Consider the following 14,212-nt stretch of genomic DNA (forward strand, 5'->3'; position numbering starts at 1 on the left):
CTGTAACCTTACTGTATAGCCCACGTAAAGCTGACGATTAATGGACACACACACACACACACGCACACACAAAGGTGATAAACATGTTAACCAGACCGTTCATGTTGAATAAAATGGGGTTCGGTAATCCAGCGATGCAGCCAAAACTCTTTTCAAAAATAGCCTATGAATATCGCCTAGCCAGGTATGAGTAGGCTTCAAATTAATCCATTAATCCTATTACTGTATTTTGCAATTTATAACAAAATAAGCTAATGGGAATACAGACTTCTTCACAGAGCATTATATCTGTCGTGAACTGTAATTACTAACGCCTACAAGTCAAAAATACTAGAAATGACACCTACACTGTCCAGTTTAAATTTAATATTTGGATGTCATCTAATGTCAGTATTGGCCTACATAGTAGCCTACAGTTATTACTTTGACAAAGCCAATCCAAAATAACTCTGATATCTGACCAGAAATGTGTTGGAATTCAAGTTGATATGTATTCATCATTTATTGAACATCTGCATTAAAACTAAAAAAGGTTCATACAAACTGGCTGATCTAAAGGCAGAGGCTAAATGTTTTTGGGTGATGAGAAACACTTAGAGCAGCATTATATCGGTGTACTAGCTAAATGAAAGATTACAATCAGGAACGTCATTCTTGTTAAAGATGCTGGTCTTGATTATACTGAGCTTCATCACATCTACAATTACAAACAGCTCATGCTGCAAAAATTAAAAATAAGTAAACCCTCCTGCTCCATATGTCAGAGCTCTTTGTGCACCAAGAGATAACAGCAGCATATTGTGAACTTGTGCTACTTTAACACAAAGCCAGAACATAGCAACAAACATTTTCAGACTGTATGAGGCTTTATTAGAAGTAAGACATCCAGTGGAATTCCTTTCTCTCAAGATGAGTGAAAATTTGTTACAGTTTTTCGGTTGTGAACGAAATCTCTACAAACAGAGGTCTAAAAAAAAAAAAATTATGTAATGTACATTCTGCATTAAAAAACCCATATACATATTTTGCAACAACCAATACTATCACTGGGACACAAATTTAGCAATGTCAGAGTCATTTGTTAGCACTGATGACAAACATAACATTTCAATAATGACAGTTAAGGTTATTCTGGTTCAAGTTTTACAGATAGGGAACTTTATATGTTGTGTAACACAGAGGCAGCCTTAAGTAAGACATATTGGACGACCACAACTTTATCACATTAAAAGTTCAGTTAAATGGTCAAATACAAAAGAAAACAAGTGAATCTCGGTCTGTGACACTGTATTATTATGGTTAAATCAATCAAAGGATAAATAGATGGCAGTGCATTGTTTCAAGCTACAGTGGTTACTCTGGAGACAGTAAAGGTGGGGAGTAGGAATGCATGTATAAAAATAGAGTTTAAAGCTTAGTAATTGCATTGCATCATGTTTTCAGTGTCAAAAGAAGATATACCCAGGATTTGGCGTATGCTTGCATAGCGGTGTTTTATTTATGAGCTGCTTTGGCCTTCAGCTGCTTCTTAATGTAGGAGCCAACCAGTATCTGAGGACGTTGTTGGTAACTGTGAAGGACTTCATGAGAGCTGCTCAGCTGATCCCCCTTCAGCCGGTCCAGTAACGTCACACAAACCACAGCCGCTAAACGCAACACGAAATGAATGTTAGAAACTGACTGAGGTAGGAGAAATTCTGCATTTTGAGAAAATTTTTTACAGCAATAATGTAATGCTGACAGTGTATTCTCTTACCTCGTAGACCACTCAGCTTGCACATCGCAGCAAAAACTGATGACTCCATTTCAATATTGCAGACTCTTGCTTCCTTGGCTTTATTGAGGTAGTCCTGTTTATCGTTCTCAGTGTAGGAGCAGAACGCACCATCCAAACGAGCTTGCCCTGAATGAGAGATATAGCACATTACAACTGAACCACTGTACATGTCTGTGAACAATGTGATTACATTGATGTAGCAGAACAAATACCTTCGTAGAAATCCAGTGTACACATGGTGTTGCCTAGCACTGTCTCAAACTGGCTCAGCTCTTTGCTGCACTGCAACAGCTCCTCAGCCAGGCTTTGGTCCAGATCAGTATTGCGCACCACCGTCTTCCCCAGGATCACCTGCTCAAACTTGGGCAGGAAAGTGGCATCCACAGACTGTTTGGTGACAACAACTGTGCCAGGCTCAAGCCCTGAAAACCACAAATGGTAAGTGAGATAAACAATATCCAGACTAAAAGTACAGAAAATAAATTAAAAATCATTGTTCATAATTGTTCAAATGACATAATGGCCTGATAAAGACAATGTTAAGTGAATATTCTGTTCATTTATAAATGAAAAACATCCAAACAAATTTTTTAACAGGATTTCAATAACTTAACTCAAAAGTAAAATCAAAGATATACATTTTCTCTCTCATTCAGAAAACTGTAATGCAGCTGTATACAAAAAATCATATTGGATGACACTGCCCTAAAGTCTAAGGGAATTTGGTCTCCCTCTTGTGGTGAAACTAAGAAAAAGCATCTTGGTCAACAACTCCAAGAACTCAACTATCATCTATGACCACACTAATTAAGCCATCTCATTCCCAGAACATCTGACCACACAGGAACTTTAAAGCAAGCCAAGTAATTTCCTCTTATGTTAAGTTCAGTGAGTTCATTTACAGTACCGCAGGGTAACTAGCATCTTATGTGGTAGCAGTATTTATGGTTTGATAATGCAGAAAATGTATAATTAGATGTATTAACAAGAACTTAGGTAACAAATAATACTTCCAGATGAAGCTTACCTATTCCACCTGATGTCCCAATGCGTATAATTGTCACATCCGTACAGTGTGCATGATGGAGAAGCTTTATCAGCTCATGCAACATTATAGCAATAGATGGGATTCCCATTCCATGCTGAAAAACAAAGCAGACAGTTTATTAATGGACACTAAATACACTGAATTATATCTTGTATTCGTTTTGTATCTGCATTATGGCATTAAATTACAAAAGGGATAAAATTATTTTAAGACTTTTGTTTATACATACGCTGACAGAGAGCACAGGGCCAACTTTGTACATGGCATAGCGATCTGTTCCAGCACAGATATTTGGGTACTCTGCCTTGGGATCTTCCATACTGAGCTCAGCAGCTATATACTCAATGAATGATTTCATTCTCCAGGGACTGCCTCCAACACACACAAACTAAGAGAAAATGCATACGCAATAGAAAATATTTTCTAATAAAACAATCATGCAGGTGATTTTATTTCCACAAATGAATGGCATAAAATAAAAATCATTACTTTGACATCACCAAACATAGCTGGTAGGTCGTGAGTTCCTGTTCCAAGACTGAAGTGGTACAAGACATCATCTTTCAGTGCATCCAGGTGTGGGTTGTGCACACAAACTGGGCTTAAAGAGGGGAAATAATAGACATTACAGGGTCAGTTCTAACCTGATAATCAGACTGAACTGCCACTTCATTCAGTCACTGAACAAATCGGAAATCTGGGCAGAGATTTAGAGGTCTGACACCAGGCTAGGACTGTACATACTTTTTTTTTTTTCTTTTGTCATCTAGCCCTGTAGTTACTCTCAGTTTCATTACTACATTAAAACACAGTCTCATTATCTATCTGTAAGTTCAGGCAAAAAACGGTTGAACTTATAGGTATATAAATAGTCCACTGACATTATTATTGACTTTTCGACATTAAAGTCAGTCACCTATACAGGACCAACATTTTCTGTATGCTTGACAAGCTAACCCGCGCAGAGGTTGTATCTTGATTTGTATAATAAATACATAAAAAATGTCTTCACTTTCAGGAAAAGGGTCAATGCCCTGATATCCTGACACACCCGGTTGTTTCCTCGATTCAAAATTAACCAGACACCATAACCAAAGGAAAACTCATATGTGCCAAGACACGCATTTTAAAACAAAAATGCTTGAGGATGAATTTGGGACTGGACTGGAGTTTCTCACCTGCAGCATGACGCGTCTTGCTTGACGTCTTTCGAATCCATCTTCCTGTCCGAACAAAAAAAAATATTCTCAGTGACCAAGAACAAAACCAACCACAAACAACATCTGGACGTTAAAACAAATTGGGTGTAACCTTAACCCTACATGAGGTTAGGAATTATCCTTACCGAAAACTCAAACACAATTAACACATTTTTCACATTAAACACCTCAGCACACAATCAGACATCGCAGCACACAGCACTTTATCGTTCACAGCAGGAGAAAAAGAGGCAGTTAGCTCAATTTCTACCTTCAGGATGAGCCAAGAAGTGAAGTAAAGCTGAAAACAACAACAAACACAAAGGACAGTAAGCTCTTTACCTTTGGTTTGTTGCTGCTAGACTGCCGTTTCCTTCCCTTCTCACATATTAATTTCGCTCTCTGAACGTACCGCGAGGATCCAGCCCCACGATGACATGACGTAATACGTCACCAGCGTCACAACTAGCCCAGTATCCGGCATAACGTGGGATGTGAGCTACTCTACTTCGGTCACGTACAGAGGTGACTAAACGGCACATGTGCAATTTCCACGCTCACTGATGACCGCAGGGGAAACCACAGCGTGTTGTTACCACCCCCACATTTCCAAATAATTCCTGGCAGCTTCATAATAGTTTGATTGTATTTCTGGGTGTCTGCAGGCCACAATTTGAAGTGTATTCATTTGTTGACATTCATTTTTGTAAGAACTCACCAACTATATATACCAGTATGTCCTAGTAATATAATAATCATCAATTCACATGACCTGGACCCATGCATGTATGGATTATTGAACAGACCTACAGGGAACAGGCTCAGGGGTCGATACCCTGTGTGAAGTGACACAAAACCACAGCAAATAGACTCACAACCACCACAAAGAGACACGAAACATCCACACATGACCACAGACACACAGCTCAAAACCATCAAAAAGACTCAAAATAACCACACAGGCACAAAACGAACACAAAGAGGCAAAAAAAGACTACAAACTACTTAGTCTGCAGGTATTATATAGGTGAGGGTGGGGGGGCCTTTAACTAATCTGTCAAAATAAGCAGCAGAAAAGTGATGGATGGATAAACTAATTAAAAATAAAGAACAAATTTAAATTTAGAAGGGTTTACTATTTGTTCCATTACGAGCCAATCAACTTCCTAGATTCTGTCTCCAGACAGCCTAGTTATATTACTGTCCACAGCAGGCAAGAAAAAAATATTCAAGTAATTTGTAAATGAAAAAGACTTTAATATCTTCCAAGGCCTTATTTGAGGGAACTGAATTCAGCGCTTTTTAAAGATACCCTATGTTTTGGTGGAAATGGTGATAACAACATCCTACGTACTTCTCAAACCTGTGAGAGAAACAGCTCAGGTCAATGTTCCTGGAGTCATCAGTCAGAAATTACTCGTCATATTTCCTTCCAGAGTTTACAGTTATGTCTCACAGGTGAATTCCAGTATTCTTGAGAAAATGATACACAAGATCTTATCAATTTACTCATCTTAAAGTACTGTATTTTACTCTGGGCCTGTAAAAACTCATTTATAGTAACTGGTCTTGAATAACTGATAAACCGTGAATATTGACACAAGACTGTTGTCATGCACTTATATTATGATGATGTGTCTCTGTGGGTTTGTCACTTTGGACGTCACCTTTCCTGTTACACACAGTCATTTGATAATTGAAAATATTTATTATCGCACCTCTAAGTTTCGTGCCAGAAAGAAAATGTCAACACACCAAACTGCAGAGTCAAACTGTCCTTTATGAGAAAAGAAATTATCCTGTTTAGTAAAACACGATAAATCACAATGCTGATGTAATCCCAGCTAATACAGCCGATGACAAACATCATTTTGATCACTGTCACTTTAGGGTGGGGTAGTTTAATGACTCTAGTATGATGAGTGGTGATGAATCTCCATGTTTCCCCCTCATTTCTTGAAAAGTAGCTATTAATATCTTTGTTTAGAACATTTTTTATACAATATAAATACTTCAGTGTAACCAAAATCATACACAGCAGAAAATGTAAGCAAAAATGCAATACTCATACTTAGCAAATTAAGTGGTGTTTAGTATTATGCAATTTCACCTCAAATAATTATTAAATAATAAACATGCAATATAAAATGTCATGAGTTAAATAAAATTCAAAAAAAAAAAAAAAAAGCAATAAGAAAAAACAGAAACACTCTTCGGGGTAAACAGTGAACACCTGTGCAAAATTCTTAAGGTGAGTGAAGCCTTTCTGCTGCCCTAAAAACACAAAAAAAATGATGAATTATTTTTTATTAATGTGAATTACTGATTAGTGTTCAAATAGTAATCTGCATTCAAGTCAAACTTACATTTCCCCTTTTCCTCCATTCCACCTCATTTCATGAAGCCTTAGGTCCATGGGGTCTCTCTGTCAAGATAGTGTAAAAACATAATTCAATCCAAACAGCACAATTCTAACTATTTTGACGATTTAGTGAGAACACCATGTTGAAAGTGAACATGAATAGCCAACTTACTGCCTCAGGTAAGACTATGGGGTGCTCTGGCAAGAATTCCGGCTTCTTCCTGGCCTCAGGACAACTTGCAAGACCAATTAAAAAATCTCTTGTGTAAGATATTCTGCCTACAAATACACATACTTATATTAAAATCAGCATTATTAAGTTGTATGCATTACAATAGTTGTCACATGTCACTGAAAAATACTTTGTCTTACCTTCTTTCTGCTTGTGGAGGTTGACAATCTTGTAGAACTGCTCTATGTCAATGTTTGTCTATTAAGCAAAAATTAGGAAATTGTTAGAAATTTAGAAAAAACTTTTGCTATTTTTTATCATTGTAATTTGGTTATATTTGGGTTTTGACAATAACAACATTACAAATATGAAGACCTCAACCTGGGTTGCCTGGCATTTATCACATTTTTTGACATTTCATAATTGATTCATTGAAAAAATGACAGAATAATTGTTAACGGAATTAAAAACAGCCTATTGCAACTCTAAAATATTGTTTTTGGGATTCTTACCTCTCGATCCACTTCTTCCATTAGTGCCTGTGCACATGTAGCAGCATTTACTCTGGGCTCTAGATGAAGGAGAATTCTCATAAGAGCTCAAAATGAACACAATAATAAGAAATTAACAAACTGAAACCTTTGATCCTACAAGTTTGACCAGCTAGTGTAGATTTCTTACCAATGTCAATATGGATGGAACGACGCAGGGGTCTCGCAGGCTCCAGGTGTTTCTGGAGGACTCTTCTCCTTGATACCTCCATTCTGAGGTCATGAAGGTTCAAATATGTTTTAAGCTTACTACACTCTGCAAGGCTCGCTCAACACATTTATACTGAGCAGTGCTGTATTATTACAAGCACACGTTACCAGTATTTTTAGGTATTATTTTACTGTACTCTTCAAAGTGGGGTTTGCAGAAAGTTAGGGGTTCTGTACGTCATGAATAGTTACAATTCTCTCATTCAAAACAGTCTGAGAAATGTATATGCATTACTATTCAGATGTTAGGCCTCAGCTGATCTTTCCCAATTGATAGCAGACAGGTATGCAATACTAGAAAAAAGTATTGGGTGTATTAATTAGCCTGGTCATAAGTATCTTACATTATTTGACAGTAACGTTAAGTTTCTCAGATGGAAAAGCTGATACTAGTAAAATAATAAAATGAAATCAAGCAGTGTCTGGGTTGGGATGCGGTGATTGTAGCATAACAGCTAACGTAAGCAATTGTGGATTACATAGCTCATTGAAACGGCTTAACTTAGCCCTATTAGCTTAACTTTAGTAGGGTAACTGTCAGCTAACTTCACATAAATTAATAGCCTGCGAACACTACTGGTAGAAAACGGTTTCTAAAACTCTTTCTACCTTAACTGTAGATACAGTTTCGGAAAACAGGTGGAAAATTCTTGTTGCCTATTGTAACGTGTTTCATGGCAGACATCTGTGTTGACTGCATGATAACGGCAGGCGGCTACCATTAGCAGTTGTATTTAACGTTTACACATCACTGCTTGCCTAACGGTCGGGACTGTCTAGAAATGATCTCATAATCAACATTAACACAACAAAATGAGACAGTAAACCAGCTAACGTTAACTGATGCAACTTCATAATGATGCACAAGTTTCAACGTTGCTCAACAATTATTGTAGCTACCAGTATCAGCCTAATAAGTCATATGGGTCATCTCATCGTTGTCGTTTCACGTTATAAAGAAGACACATTATGATTAATTATTCACCTGTGGTTCTACAAAATTCCCTCAGCGTGGTTTTCTGCCTGCTCACCTCACCGGTGTCATGCTAATCAGAGCAAAACCATAACTTCCGGTACAAAGTTTTCAAAATAAAATCTTTATTTATGTAAGAAAATAACATCATCAACTTCATCAGACCTTAAAATTAATAGCCGGAATTTCTTTTGCGAAATGAGGATAAAAGGTGGTTGTCTCTTATGTTCAATAATGTAAACTATAAATAATGTGGTTGTCTTGACCTGTATGTCAATACCTTCAATATGTCACAGTGACTGTGTGGAGGAAGGTCAGAAATGCTCATTTGATTCCCTTTATTCTGAACAGAAAATTTTCCTTTACAATAACCAGCAAGAATTCATGAAAATGATTATAATGATACATATAGCTCTACAACAGCACTGAGGTCCCGCAGTTGAATTCTGCAACTTTTCTATTTAAATCCAAGCACTAAAATCTTTCAGGTGCTGCTAAAATATTCAAAAGTGAAATTAAAATGGCACACCATTAACTAAAATACTGGAAATTTTCATGTTAAATTTTGTTTATGACTTCTTTTTCAATCTCTGCTCTACACCCAAAGAAGAGGCATAATGTATGTTCTGGCATCACCGCAGCTTTCACTGTTTATCTCTCATCAGTAATCAAGAGGATGCTCCACCTGTTGCTGACGTTAGTTTGTTTGTTCCAAAAGAAAAGGCAATATTTAAAATGCACATTAAAGATTCTTCATTATTATTATTATTATCCTTCATCATTATTATTCAAAGGTTTCACTCTTAGACTGATGGATTTTTATAAAAGGCAAATACTGCATATCCCAATCTAATACTCAATCATGAACACAGAAAACAATTTCAGGGTATCTCACCGAACTTAAACAGATTTCTTTTAATTGGTGATTAACCTACACTTTTATGTAAGCAAGCAAAACATAATTTCAGTGTAAGTGACAGATCTGTAAAACAAAAGTGACAATAAGATATGTTTTCATAAAAAATACACTTTGTACAATAACCACAAATAGTACAATGAAATCTGCATGTTTTTCAACACTATTGTAAGATAAATTTAACAAAATATTTCAATCAAAAAAAACATTTTCACTTAAAGTTGAGCACTGTATAACAAAGCTCATATTTAATCAACTGACTATACCGCCTGATCTGGGAAAAAAAACAAAACAACTAAATTCAATGTGTTCAATGAACCCACATTAATCAAAAAGAGGAAGAAAAGGCAACTGCTTCCCTCAAATCAACTTTGTTTAAATCAACATTGTGTATATGTCTAAAACACCCTGCTAAGGCATGTTACTGTCAGGAAAAACAATGTCACTTTCAGACAAATAGTAGCTTTATTTTTCTTGGACCTATTGGTCTTCCACTCAGTTCGTTTACTGCTGTTAAGGCCTCTTGACGGGACTCAAATACCACTGTTGCAGAGCCTTTAGGTTTTCCACTCTGGTCATACTGCTGTGAGACAGATCCAGGTATAATGCGATATCCATAGCAAAAATCATAAATTTCTTCACTTCTGATTTGAAATGGTAAGTTGACCAACTTCACACAGGTGGGACCGTCAAAATGCTGCGATGAGGGGCCAAAGTCACCACGAACACCATTACCCCTGTCATGTGGAGCACAAGGGCCCACTGCATAAGGTTCATAATCACAGCGACCATGGCCTTGAGCCTGTACATTAGTCATTGGTATATTACCATCATGAGGCAGCCTAAAGTCAGGATACTCAGTGTCACCAGGGCGATAGGATGCCTCACTGCTCCTGCCTGAATACCACTCCCCTTTTGGCAGTGGCTCTTGCTCAACCGGCTCTTGCACTATTGGTGGCTCAACACCCAACTGCTGCATCTGAGAACATGAAATGCATTTCAGTATGACTTCTGACCCAAGAAACCGTCGTCCGTTGAGAGAGAGTGCCTTCATAGCCTCTGCCTCAGACCGGAAGAGAACCAAAGCCTTCCCCACTCCAGCACCTTTATGGTCGAGCAGCAAGAAAACCTTGTCCTCTGTGATATTAAACCCATGGAAGAAGTCCATGATCTCAACTTTCCGTACATCAAATGGCAGGTTCCGCACAAAGAGACACACTTTCTCTGAGTCATAAGGATCACTGGAGTAAGATGGAGACCTCTCCTGAAGCCGTTCAGAGTTTCCAGCAGGTGGGTCATCCACGCACTGAGACTCCAGAAGAGTGAGCATGCTCTCTCTTGAGATTGGACGAGTATAAACCAATCGATTGAAAAATGGTCTTTCTTCATGAGTTAAGGCATCACAGTAGTCACGCTGATTCTTGAAAAGCACAAATGCAGATCTAGTTCTTCTCCCATCACTGCCCATCAAGTACAGGATCTGGTCATCCTCAAGCTTTGTGTTATGAAACAGCTTTTTTATGTCTTGTTTTTCAGCTGCATAGGATAGATTGTCCAACAAAACACAGTACTCTTCATCAGAAGGAGCAATGGGCCTCAGGGTCAAAGGTGATTGTGACCTCACATGATGTTGTGGATTCCTCTGATTACGAATAGGTGATCTATCCCTTTCAAAGTTGTTGACCCTGTTGACAACCATTGGTTCTCTACCAGCAGCCCGACGCCAATCGTCAACTGTTGTCATGGAGACCTCAACATACCTTGACCCAATGTATCTCCTATCCCTCTTCAGGCCTTCATTTGCATCCTCTCTTGTTGCAAATTTGACAAGACCTGTCCCATTGTTTGCGCCACGTCCATTTTTCAATAAGATTACTTCATCAACAAGTAAACCACTGAAAAAATCACGTACCTCCTTTTCAGTCACAGAGAAAGGCATTCCTTTGAGAAACACACACAAGAAGTCATCATTTCTGCATGAAGCCCTGTGATGTTGGGGGGGAGGAGTATGACCCAATCTGCTACCTGACCTTCTGTCCACCTCAGGGTCCACAGATCTTCTAGCATGTCTTGAATTCTCCTCAAATCGCCTCCGTTGATCCAACTCGACACTTTTTGTACTTCTTTCAAGCATGGTTTGCATCTCTGTTTTACTACTGAGTAGTAATGTTACAGGTGAATCCTTAATGCAACCTCCTGATCGTGTCATGGCTCTTCTTGCATCTTCATCTGAAGCAAAGATAATGAAAGCTTCCTCTCGCTCACCACCAATTATATGCACCCCTCCATCTGGAATTTTGAGGCCAGTGAAGAACTTGCGAATATCCTGAGAACCTGCTGTGACTCTCAGTCCCTGTAAACGGATGACGACTGCCATGCTTAGGCACAAACAACAGCACCTGGAGACAGAGGGGTATAAAACAGAATTATTGCCAACAGAGTCTCTCTAGCTCAGCATCTTTTTCCTAGTATTCCAATATAACAACAATGAACCTGACTAGCAATGTGACGTAAAGGACATCAGAGACCAGGTACATTACAATCAATGTCCCCCCAGCAGCCACCTTGAAACAGACAAAACTGCAAAATTCAGATTGGTGAAGTTAATTGTAACAATTCAACGTGCACCACAGCTCACATTCTATAGAGAGCAAAGTCTCACACAAGATCAACTTAAAGCATCTGCTCTTTTGTGGTGAAATGGCAGCTGGATTAACAAAGTAAAATATAAACAACACATTCCTTTTCAACCAAAATCTTACTTAGTGTACATTAAATCAAATTCCATAAAGGCACTTCCAATTTACCACACAACTTCATCATTACTGAGATATGTTTAAAACCACCAACAACACAGCATTAATCAGTATGCTAAAAAAACACAGTCAAAACACTGGTTTTAACCCACACTACTGAAAACAGTCAACACAGCTGAAAAAGTTGTATCCTTTGGAAGACTGAAGGCTACTAGACTTTAAATGTGCCAACCCCCACAATGCCATAATCCGCAGAGCACTCAATGTTTGTAATCCTTCCCTCAATTCCAGTATTAATCCTGCACCCAGGTGTTGCGCATCTCAGTGGTAGCTGAAAAGTTCAAGTCCAAGTATTTCCACATGTTCTGTGAATGAAGTGATCAGTACCACCAGGACTGAACAAGTATTTCTCCATTGCATTTGGATCGGCTTTCTGAGTGGGACAGCTTTGATGATCCATCATTAATTCAGTCTTCAAATGCAGACTTGGAAGAAGGCAGTCCTTCAACTGGTACACAGCTACTCCAGATCAAGGACAATGTCACCATTATCATGCCATATCTACAAACTATTTGTTTTTGCTACATCAGTACCAGGACTTCATAGTTTGGCAATCTACATCAGTGCTGCCATCTACTGATTTCAGAAACTGTCATTCTGGTTTGTCACGTAACAGCAGTGTTCCCCTTTCTTCCTTTCCCTTTTTGTCTGCTCAACTCTGCACCACTCACTCCTTGATACTGGTGCAAACTGATGCTGTAGCTCCTTGCTGCCTTGCAACTTATCGTGAAAGCATTGCTACTTGAGATGCAGTGGAATGGTGCCTTTATGTGTCAAGTTTTTTCAACATTGATGTTTGGTAATTATTTGTACTCCACCACCAGGAAGAAAATTCATAAATGCCTCCACAATTTTAACACTATTAACACTAAGTCACTTGAAAAATGACCAGTGCCATCATGTATTTTCTTGGCTATATATAGTAGGTTAAAAGTTTCTGCAAGTTGATTTTGATGGCGGATTAAAAGGAAACCAGTGTGACCCTGGGAGGTAGGGAAAACATACTGTGACATGGTAAGCTGCTTGGTTCCAGACCTCTGAACCAAAGCCCACAATAAATGAAGTGAAAACAAACTGCCATAGCATGGCAAAGCATTGCCAGTCGATACCACACCATACTACACCAGAAAGTTGGCAGGTCTGTCTTTAGATGTTCTATAACGCAAATCCTGAGATGACACAAAAACAACTACAACCACCTCTTTCTTTCTTGTTGTAAAATTGACATGAACATGGCTGAGCAGCGTACTTACACTGTAACACACTGTAACACTTACACGACACTTGTCACTTGGAAAATCAAGCAATACCCGATAAGCGAGTGACACTTTACTAAGGCGCCCAGGTTGTCCATCCACGTTGTTAAATCCATCGGGCTTGACAAAATTCACTGAAGAACAGTATCACTCCAGCTTAGCTAACCAAATACACCATACTCCACACACTTCGCCAACTTGTCGCCATTAATATCACCGATACGTCACCACCCAACCGCAACTATAATGACAAATAACATACAATTTGAGACTACCGTAACCGTCTAAACAATTTTTAATTTTCTCACGCAATTCGGTGGCGAACACTGTATTCACTGTCCAAACAAAGCCCAGCAAAATGTCGAGCATAGGTAGCATTAGCGATGTAGCCAGCTAGGCCTCTTGCTCCAGCGATGAGACTGTGGTCTTTATAACGAACACCACAAGATAACTGCCTAACCGACGACAGAACTTACACAATTGACAACCACAGATTTTCGACCAAAACTCAAGAAAAGCGGAGAAAACCGGATTAGCTAAGTTCAGCTTCGTGTCGTTCCCATCTGAAAGTGAGCGGAAGAATCAGCCTCTTCTTTCCTGTTCTTGGCGAGCGGCAAACCAACGTGAAAGATGCACGTCGCCACCTACCGCACCGGAGTGTGTGACCTCGTCTTGAGGTACAAAAGATAACATTGCATTCCTTACATTTACCCTACAACTCACTCTTACAGAATTTGAAAGCTATAATAATATTCAGTTAAAGTCAAACTCTTCCAAGAACAAGAACAGCTGGTACCAGTGGATTCTGACCTGCAACAGCTCTGCATCATTATGGTCAAGAACAATGAAAACAACATTGACTGCAACACTATCTCATGCTCTCCTGGGCTCTGAAATCATGCAACATATTTATGTCTCTCAAGAGGGCAAAA

The 14,212-nt window shown here is 38.7% G+C and overlaps 3 protein-coding genes across 6 annotated transcripts; all 3 read right to left on the reverse strand.

Moving 5' to 3' along the window:
* Positions 1–847: 847 nt before the first annotated feature.
* upp1 (uridine phosphorylase 1) lies at positions 848–4,494 on the reverse strand. 2 transcript variants are annotated; one of them, XM_018689372.2, is made up of 8 exons: positions 4,367–4,494; positions 4,004–4,048; positions 3,315–3,426; positions 3,055–3,213; positions 2,805–2,919; positions 1,990–2,199; positions 1,757–1,903; positions 848–1,646 (listed from the first exon to the last, which is right to left on the reverse strand). In XM_018689372.2, the coding sequence occupies exons 2-8, from the start codon at positions 4,042–4,044 to the stop codon at positions 1,495–1,497; spliced, it is 936 nt and encodes a 311-aa protein (XP_018544888.1). In that variant the 5' UTR covers positions 4,045–4,048; positions 4,367–4,494; the 3' UTR covers positions 848–1,494. The 2 variants fall into 2 exon arrangements, with proteins under 2 accessions (XP_018544888.1, XP_018544895.1); XM_018689379.2 differs by having other exon boundaries at positions 4,296–4,435.
* A 1,290-nt stretch (positions 4,495–5,784) lies between these two features.
* gra (granulito) lies at positions 5,785–8,413 on the reverse strand. The gene is made up of 7 exons (XM_018689349.1): positions 8,305–8,413; positions 7,240–7,322; positions 7,071–7,129; positions 6,759–6,816; positions 6,559–6,665; positions 6,391–6,449; positions 5,785–6,298 (listed from the first exon to the last, which is right to left on the reverse strand). The coding sequence occupies exons 2-7, from the start codon at positions 7,319–7,321 to the stop codon at positions 6,271–6,273; spliced, it is 393 nt and encodes a 130-aa protein (XP_018544865.1). The 5' UTR covers position 7,322; positions 8,305–8,413; the 3' UTR covers positions 5,785–6,270.
* A 202-nt stretch (positions 8,414–8,615) lies between these two features.
* rbm12bb (RNA binding motif protein 12Bb) lies at positions 8,616–13,905 on the reverse strand. 3 transcript variants are annotated; one of them, XM_018689321.2, is made up of 2 exons: positions 13,757–13,905; positions 8,616–11,607 (listed from the first exon to the last, which is right to left on the reverse strand). In XM_018689321.2, exon 2 carries the CDS (start codon positions 11,583–11,585, stop codon positions 9,657–9,659), a length of 1,929 nt encoding a protein of 642 aa, XP_018544837.1. In that variant the 5' UTR covers positions 11,586–11,607; positions 13,757–13,905; the 3' UTR covers positions 8,616–9,656. The 3 variants fall into 3 exon arrangements, with proteins under 3 accessions (XP_018544837.1, XP_018544831.1, XP_018544845.1); XM_018689315.2 differs by having other exon boundaries at positions 13,302–13,899; XM_018689329.2 differs by having other exon boundaries at positions 13,589–13,898.
* Positions 13,906–14,212: the final 307 nt, after the last annotated feature.

This window comes from Lates calcarifer, linkage group LG15 (genome assembly GCF_001640805.2).
Source record: "Lates calcarifer isolate ASB-BC8 linkage group LG15, TLL_Latcal_v3, whole genome shotgun sequence".
NCBI lineage: Eukaryota > Metazoa > Chordata > Actinopteri > Centropomidae > Lates > Lates calcarifer.

Excerpts from the sequence above, each read along its gene's own strand:
- upp1 (XM_018689372.2), bottom strand. The coding sequence starts at position 4,044 with ATGGATTCGAAAGACGTCAAGCAAGACGCGTCATGCTGCAG. Across the intron at positions 3,427-4,003 it reads CAAGACGCGTCATGCTGCAG|CCCAGTTTGTGTGCACAACC; the intron begins GTGAGAAACTCC and ends CCCCTCTTTAAG. Across the intron at positions 3,214-3,314 it reads CTATGTTTGGTGATGTCAAA|TTTGTGTGTGTTGGAGGCAG; the intron begins GTAATGATTTTT and ends ATTTTCTCTTAG.
- rbm12bb (XM_018689315.2), bottom strand. The coding sequence starts at position 13,396 with ATGGATTTAACAACGTGGATGGACAACCTGGGCGCCTTAGTAAAGTGT. Across the intron at positions 11,608-13,301 it reads TTCCAAGTGACAAGTGTCGT|GTGCTGTTGTTTGTGCCTAA; the intron begins GTAAGTGTTACA and ends CTCTGTCTCCAG.
- gra (XM_018689349.1), bottom strand. The coding sequence starts at position 7,321 with ATGGAGGTATCAAGGAGAAGAGTCCTCCAGAAACACCTGGAGCCTGCG. Across the intron at positions 6,450-6,558 it reads CCATAGTCTTACCTGAGGCA|AGAGACCCCATGGACCTAAG; the intron begins GTAAGTTGGCTA and ends CTATCTTGACAG. Across the intron at positions 6,299-6,390 it reads AATGGAGGAAAAGGGGAAAT|GGCAGCAGAAAGGCTTCACT; the intron begins GTAAGTTTGACT and ends TTGTGTTTTTAG.